Raw genomic sequence first — 9,187 nt, forward strand, 5'->3', positions numbered from 1 at the left:
TACCGTAACTTTATCTGAGCACAAGGTGAAACTTGGGTACCCTAATGGCTTGGGGATAAAGCCCTATGAGTATTTTCAGTAGCTAAACTAAAAAAACCCTTATTTTAATACCTTATTTTAATATTCTAATACCAAGGCAAAGAAGAGTTAATATTTATATGGTGGGGGGAATGAAAGATGAGTGATAACAATGTGCTGATGTATGAAAGACCTTGCATCAGCAGATGCAATACACTGATTGTGTGCTTTTTGATAATATCTACTGGCATTTTATTGAAGTAGAAAGAATTAAATTTCCACTTTTTGTTACTGGTGTTTCTTGTAATTCAGTGCATAGCATTTCAAAAGAAAGGTACATTTTGTTAAGAGAACTAGAAACTTGGAACAATGAGACAGGTATGCAAACCCCAAATCCCAGACTGCTCTCCTTTTATCGTACAAAAGTGCTGCAGAAGAGAATCGTTACCTGTACTCTGTGCACCAACCTGAACAAGTAAATTGTTTGCATTGAAAGGTTTTGTTTTCTCTTCTCATATTCCTTCTGTAAATGAAACACCTCTCTGATTCCTGTATCTTACAGGAACTGGGACTACAGGGGGAGGGAAAGCAAAGGAAATTATGCTGAAGGTTTTTTGTTGCCCTAGTTCATGTACAGTAGAGCTCCATCCAGAAAGACAAAGCATTAGCTTAACCAAACATCCAAAAATCTCCTCTGAATGACTGACTCAGGTTAGACTTGTTTGTTACATGAGGCTAATGCACTATCAGCCAGCGGGGAGAGCAGCAGTCTTAAGAATCTGTGTCCTGATTACAAGGTGAGACTGCAGGCTACTGGATACTGAAGTCAAGCTTTGCTACTGCATACTGCAAAGTCTTTCTTCACCCTTCCTTCATAAAAAAAGGCAGTGATACTGAACTGATATTGAACTGATCCTAGGGATTTAGTTCAGTTTCATGTTGGAAAATCCTCTCCCTCTCTCCTTAGGAGGTAAGTGCGAATTTACACATACAGCGAAAATGACAGTGGTTTGACTCTTTCATATTCAAACTGCAGTTCTAGCAAGGTAGGAAAGTGCTGCACATTTCTGGGAAGCACACAGCTTTGCTGTGATGCACAGAACATCCCATGTGGCATACATTGCCTTTGTTTAAGGGAATTAAATTGTTGTTCCTGACAAATTTGCTGTATGGATGCAAAAGCAGGCACTTCAGACAGGGATCATTTAAGCTTTGGAAGTCTGACTCCTAAGAATACAATAGAGCATGCTCAAACACTGATGTTTATAAATGGTATGAAGCATGGGGTTTTTATTAACTTCCTCTAAAATGCAACTACAAATTTTCTGACTGAAAATGAGAGGGGATGGTCAATAGTAAGACTACTTGAGACAAGACCTAAAGCAATGGTTGTAGTGTTGCTGTTGGCACTTGGTAAGAAATGTGGCAGGAAGCAAACTAGAGAAATGTGGTATAAGTAGGAGAAAATAAGTAAAGAAGGGAAATAGTTTATCCAACAAACTAGTTTATCCAAAATTGATAAATGGATAACAATCTGGCATCCACAATATTAAATATTACACAAACATGAAGTGGATTTGCAAGTATTTCAGTGTCCAGAAGCCATCTAGTATTATCAAAAGGAGATGGTGAATTTATATATATATATATATATATATATATACACACACACACACTTTTATATATACAAGTAAAAATAAACTTTACCTTTCTACAAACTTATTATAAATGACCATAGTCACTGATCACAGAACACAGTCAAACTTCTTCACTTCATAGCAGTTCAGTCTACATGTACTGGAGTTACGAGCAAAAAAACTTAATGAAACAAGAGTTTATATAATTTCTTTATAAGAGAACCTTTATTTAACGATGGACTGTCTCAGTAAATTAGGTTGATAGGAGCAACGAATTTCAGTACTAATGGAGCCAAGTACCTGGTGAGCTCATGACTTTACTTCAGTTTCTTCTACTTGAGGCAGTGTATCCCAAACAGGTTTCTGAATGTGTTCAGGTATTCTCTCTATCTTAGTCTAAAAGGAAAGAAAAACAACCATTTACTGGACCTGCTAGCTACCATCTAACTACTTTGCTTTATTTATTCTGGTTTGAGACATGTATCAGATTTAAAATGCCACCTAGAGGCACTTCCAAGCAATACAGCCTCTTTATAGTACTTGGGAAAATTTTCCTATGAAACCACCCATTTTCTTGGCTGACTTTCTAAAGACTTCAGTGGTTACTGGTACTTGCATCAGGACTTGTAACCGTAAATAATGTGGGGTGGAAACTGACCTTTTTCACTTCCATGGCAACCCCTTCAGGTAAGTTTCGTTGTACATACTCCAAGTAAACTGCAGCAGTACTGCTTGTTAGGTATTTTAACTAAAACAGAAAGAATTTTTTTTAATGAACTACTATGAATAATACAGAATTTTAAAAAAAAGTTTGCCCTAGCTTCTTTAGCCCTTGCTATGGGACCAACCATCTTACGGGAAGGCAGCTTCCATAATACTGAACAGAAGCAGTTCACCTGTACTCAGCTCTCATGCAAGTATAAGGTAGTTACTTCACAGAACTCCACATGCTGCCTGGGATCACATACATTGATTATGATGGAAGTGGTGGATCTTAACACTGCAGGTATCAGATGAAACTAACGACCAGTTATGCAAGAATCACCAGCTTTTGTATACTCTCAAAGTTCAAGCCTGTTAAAAATCCTGCAACTCCAGAGTGCCATTGAAATACTGCTTTTTTAGTTTCTCCTGGTCCCACTCAGTTACCAATCTTTTCGTTTTTCCTGGAAGGCAAAAATAGTGCTTATGGTCTGTGGGCAGCTACTTGTATGGCACTCATGTCAGGGGACTTAAAGTCCCATTTTGCCAAGCACTGCGCAAATACACAGAAAGACACCCAGGAGCCACAAAATGCTGGCAGTAAACGTTTCTTCTAAGAAAGTCAACCACAGCTGCCTTCTAAACCATACAGATGTCTGTGTCATCGGCCACAGAACTGGTGGTTTGTCTGTGCTTCCTTTCTTCTATTTCCTACATGCAGTTTTAGCTTGCCACATGATGCTGCATAGGACAAAAGTCTGTCTGCTCAAAAACATCAAATCACAAAGAAGAGAACTCTTCTTGGCTGGCAATGCCAATGATTTAGCTGCATCTTCTTCCCTTCCTGAGAAAACTCTCATCCCAATGATTTTTGGAAACCAAGAGCGTAACACACTAAAGGTAACCCTCAATTCTACCTTATTTTCTTTAGTCATTCTTTCAGCTGTTAAGATGATGGTCAAAATTAACTTTTTGGTCCAAAAATTATGTAGGCTGAACGTAACTTGTGTTGCATTTTATGTAACTAGGTCAGCTGTTTTCCAATATTCCCCTGCATTCACCTCCCCAAATCATTTTCACTCATGCATTAGGATCTAGTAATATCTTTGAACTGTACACCTAGAACAATTTCTTTCCTTCTTTCTTACCTCTAAACACATGTAATGTGTTCTCATTTCATACTGAACTCTGTGCTTCTTGTAAATGTGTACGGATTTGAGAAGTGTAAGTCGTTCTATCGTCTTTGGGGGTTTATCTCTGAGTAAGAAGTAAAAGAAACTTTCATGTTATATAAAGGATGATAATAAAAGTTTATCTGAAAGATTATGCTGAAATCTCTGTTCTTACTTGATGTTTAGAAGATCTACAAGGAAGTATGAAACACTGGTACAGTTTGTTATTAACTGACATGGGCATGGTTAACACTCAGGTATTAACCAGCATTAGGTGAGGGAAGCTACAACGCTGACAGCTGTACTGAAAGTACATAAAATACAAAGTCAATATCCTTCACGTAGCCCTTCCACTATGGCAGTGCTGAGCGCAGAACTGCTGCTGCTTTCTCATCACCATCCTGCCATCAAAGAAGTGTTAGATCTACAATCTGAGAAAAAAATGTCAGATTATAGCCATTTCTTAAAAAAAAATTAAAATAAGACTTCTAAGCAGAGGCTCTGAACTACAGTAGATGACAGAAGAAGCATCTGACCCTGTATCACTCTACAGATCAGTTACTTACACTTTTTCAACAGAGATGCCAAGTTCTTTAGCTGCAAGCACTGCGAAATATTCATAGCTGTCCAACACAGCTTTATCGTGGCCTTTAACTAAAATGGACACTCTCTTGTACAGTGTTTCTGGCTCATCTGAAATAGATACCTGCATTTTTGAAGAATGGACAAGAGTTACCACACCATGTTCTCCTTAATTAATGCATGCATCCTTAATTAATGCATGCATGTATTTCCTTAGCCTGCATGCCCCATTTGTAAAAGAGCAAAAACACCCCACAACCTGTTGAGCTGCTTATTTTAGTTTATCTAACAGAGTCTGACTATAATACCTTGACTGACAGGTAGGTCTCACTCTACCAGGGAAGGCAATGTGTGAGGCGATACTTAACTTCTGAACATTTGTGTAAAATTTCTTCATCCAAAAAAAGGGATGCTAGATAAATATAAGGAGGACAACACTAGCAATGGGAAGAACAGAACTCATTGTTAAAGCAAGTTTGGAGCAGCAATATTTGTATTGTAAATAACAGTGTGTGAATACCCAAAACGCTAAGAGTTTGCTTGGGTATGGAAATTAAATAGAACATTATGGACAGCAACCAGAATTCTCACTTTACTAAGTCAGATCTAAGACTACTTTAAACACAGTAGGCTTCCCCAGGTGCGTTATCCTTCATGTTTGTACAAGTGCAAGTTTATGACTTTCAGTTAGAACTTCAACTTCTGATGGTCTGGGCTTGCTGATCAACTGGAAGAGCCTTATTGAGTGCAGAAGTGCTGATTTTCCCAGAGGTTCACTCCTAGGCAGTTCAGCACACCAAATCCAGCAGGTACCAGACACAGCAGGAAGGCTGGATCAGCACTGTAGATCTAATACTGCCTGTCAGATGTTTTTGAAGCCCTTGTCAAAAGGCTGCTAAGGTCCCCAGGTGTTGAACTGAATATGGCCAAAAAGTTGGTATTTCACAGTTACAGCTGCATTGAAAAGGGACAAAGTTACTGAGAGGCAACTGTGAGCTACAGAAATCTTGTTGGAAAAAAAAGAACCCAGAAGATCTCAAGTACCAATAATCTAGGACAAATTTGACATCACTAAGACAGAACTTTAAAAAGCTGCAAGAAAGGAATTCAAGTTTTTCTGGATGCCCTGCTTATTACTAAGACAATATACAAAACACTGTCCTACAGAACACTCACCAAAGGATTAATCTTAGGCTCCTGTGTATCACCATGGGATCCAGCCAGCCGTGCTCCCATCAAGTTGGAGCTCCTAGAAATACATCATGGGGAAAGCGCAAAATAAGTTGTTAAAGTTGGATTTTATTTTTTCAGGGACTATGGAGGAGCAGTGGAAGGAGGAGGGGCTGTTATACTTACGGAAGAAAATACTGCTTTTGCATAATTCTGCTTGCATAACTGACAGGAAAAGCTGATCCCTGTATGAAACAGATAATTTATGTTGTGGGTTTTTTCCCCAAACCAGAAAGCAGCCAGTTAATACAGGTTAATTAAAGATTACTTTTTGCACACCAAGCACAGCACATTCCTAGGCACTGACATGACACACTAGGAAGTTTGCTCCATTGGAAAACCCAGGAAAACAGGAGCATGGAAATGTGTTTCAGTATACAATAGCACCTAAAAAAAGAAGCACATTAAGGGCACAGTAACAGTATGCACTTACTACTGAGGAACCGGAATAGCAATCACAAAGCATATTTTTAACAGAAAAATGCATTTTTATGGCATTGAATACCATTTCTGTATACAATAATATTTTCTGCTTAGTTTTACTTTCACAGTACAATATAAGTTTTGTCAAGTAACAAGCCTAAGTAGTACTTGTAAAAGCAATTGAAATCAGTAGCCTATAAAAGCAAAAATTCAACTTGTGAATTTAACTGGAAATTTACTGTTTTTTCAGAAAAAAAGTTCCCTGTGATTTCGAACACTTGTTCTTTTGAAGAGAACATTTAAATAGACATACTTCTTACAAGTAAAAGAATCATGTTTAAAAGATAACATGATTTTCTGTGTTAGAAAAGGAATATAGTTGTTAATCATGCAACAGTGCTATCTTTCATACTAGAATAATTGTTCCCTTCAGAACATTATGTGGCTTCCTTCCACTGATTCTTCATTTGGAACAGTTATAGACTACTTGAGGGGTGAAGAAAAGGAACTCTTACTTGCTTAACAGAACCTCAAGACTGCAGCAGAATGCTGAAGCCAAATTAGTTACTTATCTTGCTCCTTGATGCTCTTTTTTGACATATGCTGGAGTCATAGCTTCAAGAGAGAGACAGATACCCCACCCAAGAGTTATATAGGTGACTGTCTAATCAAAACACCAGAAAAGAGCCAGAGTTTACACTTTTCCAGGTAATCTTACTGTAGTTGCTCATGGATATGCATAACTCTACGATGCTACTAGGTCCCTAACCTTTTCCAGTATGCATCATACATTCATTACACATCAGCAGTGAACAAAGCTGTTTTCTGAAGTAATTCTGCTTCAGTCACTGTTTATCCTACAAATGCTGCTTCCAATAAAGAAGATGACTGCAGGAAGAGGCAGGAGAGTTTTCTGCTTACAAAGCTGACTGTGGTACAAATGCCTCCCCTTAAGCAATCCTTTTAAATCCAGACCTTCACAGAGGCACTACTGTTACATTCCTTAAGTGCATGACAGAATAAGCAATTTTAGGAGCACTGAATATTCCCACTGTAGTCAGTAATCATTCAGAAAGTTTCAAAGTTTATGCTGGGAACTACACTTGAGCCTTATTGCCTAAAACTAATGAAATACAGCTGATAATTTTCTAGTGACTCTAATAAAATAGAGGGACTAATTACAAGAGCATGTAATGAAAGGCAAGGGGATATGGCTTCAAACTGAAAGAGGGTAGGGGTAGATTAGATACTAGAAAACAATTCTTGACTGTGAAGGCAGTGAGGCACTGGAACAGGCTGTGCAGAGAAGCTGTGGATGCCCCATCCCTGAAGTAAGGCCAGGTTGGACAGGGCTCCGAGCAAACTGATATAGCAGAAGGCGTCCCTGCACATGGCAGGAGGTTGGAACTAGATGGTCATTAAGGTCCCTTCCAACCCGGGCCATTCTATGATTCTGTGACAAAATTAAGTTGACATTTGCACCTCAATTCTCTCTCTCTGAAGTCAGAATGCTCCCTTCCTTCCATCCATTGCCACTATGAAGTACAGTAACAATCACCTGACACCACTTCAGGAAGCAGAGAGACCCATGAGCATAAAAGACTGTATTCAGTGCAGAGCTTAAACTGTCTGTGCAAGTACATAGCACAGAATCTGACACCAGATAACAAATGTGAGGCTGTTAACTGTAATCATAACTAACATTGTTATCTGTTTTGGGGTTTATGTGTGTGTGTATGCAGTCTATGCCATGTATTCTTTACTTATAACTGCTTGACCTGGTAATAAGGATTTATTATTTACATACAAAGATATATGCACTCATAGTGTATTGTGCTATGTGGTTTTAGATACACAAATTTCAGTCTTCGTGCAATAAAAATTAATAAAACAAAACCTGATGAAGCAGTAAGTCCCATCCCACACACTAAGGTCTGCAGCCTTTCCAATATTCTGTGACAGCGCATGTTATTCCCACCACATGCCATCTCCCTTTGTTACTAATTAAGTAGATATGCATCAAGTCAAAAGTTTTTGTAACATCAAATTAAAGGCACTATTTAAATTTTGCTTTAACTTTTTACAAAATGATACACTGAATACCTTAGGTGGTAGAGATGACATTCAGTGGGCAGGAAAGTGTATTTTAACAGCTTCATTCCCCGATTTAATGATGTGCTCTCGCTAATGGCCATCACAGAAGGTGGAAAAGACACTCAAAGACTGCAGCGTAACAGAATTCAACTCCCTGGGTGAACCAACACTCTGTACAAAACATAACTACCCATCTCCGAGGGCAAAAGAGCCTTAATTTTGTTTGGCTGAGAGCCTCTGAAGTGTCAGGGGGAGACAGATGCCTGAAAAGCAAGTCCAGAAAACAGTGCATACACAAAAGAGAGCTTAGGGCTTCAGAAAATCCAATTTTCTCAATTTGAGAAGAAGCAATCACTGTTTTTAAGTCCAAACTAGCAAACATCGGCAGTGCGAAATGCTTTCCTATTATTTTACGTTATAACTTCCAAGCTTTGAAACTTCTAAGATTAGGAACTCGCCTAGCACGACCTCCAAACCCACCTATTCTTCACTATCCCTTCCACGCGGACTAACTGCGGGAAAACCACAGAACTGCAGGGAAGAGTTCCGTGGACCCGCCACGCGATGATGGCGTGCAGAGACACAGTCCCGCGCTGTACAGCCCCAACCCTCCCGCAGCCCGAAGGATAATATCTGCCATGTTCCCTTTTCCCACTCCCCTCAGGAAGACACCAAGGAAAAGGACGAGGAGGAGATCGGGGCTCCCGCTTCCCCTCTCCCGCCACACACCGCACCTGACAGAGCCGCCGCCACAGCCACCCCGCCGCCATCTTGGCTCCGCCCCAGCCCGCCCTCCATCGCCCGGAAGGAGAAGAGCGGCCGGCTCCCTCACCTCCTTTCCCCGCTGCGGGGGCTGAGGCCACGGGGCAGGGCTCGGGGGTGCGGAGGCGGCCTAGGAGCTCGTTCGGCGGCGAATGAGCCATACGAGGTCCCAGCTGGGCTCCCCACCCCGGTTCCCGCCTGCCCCGAGCGCTGCCTCAGGGCAGCACCGACGGAGCAGCGGCTCCCCTTCAGCCGCTTCCCGCCAACGGCGGCCCCCGGTCCCCTCTCACAGGCGCTCCCGGTCCTGTTCTCTAGGAATCCTTTAAAAAATAAAAAAGCAAAACCAATTACACGAACCCTAGTTTTCAGCCTTCTCCCCGCTCTCAAAAATATTTTAAAAAGGGATACAAGCCCATTAGAGCAAAACCCATCCGACTGTATTTTGAATTATAAAAAAGACTGGAAATGGCACATAAACCCTTTTCTTTTTATACATACGCATAGTGGTTAATAATACAACACACCTTCTGATAGGTACCAAATCTTTACAGGGGGCGGGGAAATAAA

General features: G+C 40.4%; 1 protein-coding gene across 1 annotated transcript; it reads right to left on the minus strand.

The window, feature by feature from the left end:
* Positions 1-1,852: 1,852 nt before the first annotated feature.
* On the minus strand, positions 1,853-8,648 carry MRPS10 (mitochondrial ribosomal protein S10). The gene is made up of 7 exons (XM_069009665.1): positions 8,593-8,648; positions 5,468-5,526; positions 5,288-5,360; positions 4,096-4,235; positions 3,506-3,614; positions 2,314-2,403; positions 1,853-2,051 (listed from the first exon to the last, which is right to left on the minus strand). Exons 1-7 carry the CDS (start codon positions 8,626-8,628, stop codon positions 1,965-1,967), a joined length of 594 nt encoding a protein of 197 aa, XP_068865766.1. The 5' UTR covers positions 8,629-8,648; the 3' UTR covers positions 1,853-1,964.
* Positions 8,649-9,187: the final 539 nt, after the last annotated feature.

The sequence above is a fragment of the Aphelocoma coerulescens genome, chromosome 3 (genome assembly GCF_041296385.1).
Source record: "Aphelocoma coerulescens isolate FSJ_1873_10779 chromosome 3, UR_Acoe_1.0, whole genome shotgun sequence".
Taxonomy (NCBI): domain Eukaryota; kingdom Metazoa; phylum Chordata; class Aves; order Passeriformes; family Corvidae; genus Aphelocoma; species Aphelocoma coerulescens.

Bases quoted from the DNA above. Each gene is read 5' to 3' on its own strand.
- MRPS10 (XM_069009665.1), bottom strand. From the start codon at position 8,628: ATGGCGGCGGGGTGGCTGTGGCGGCGGCTCTGTCAG. The intron at 5,527-8,592 runs GTGCGGTGTGTG...TGTTTCATACAG, and splicing joins TGTGGCGGCGGCTCTGTCAG to GGATCAGCTTTTCCTGTCAG. The intron at 3,615-4,095 runs GTAAGTAACTGA...CTTCTTACTCAG, and splicing joins GGCATCTCTGTTGAAAAAGT to AGATAAACCCCCAAAGACGA.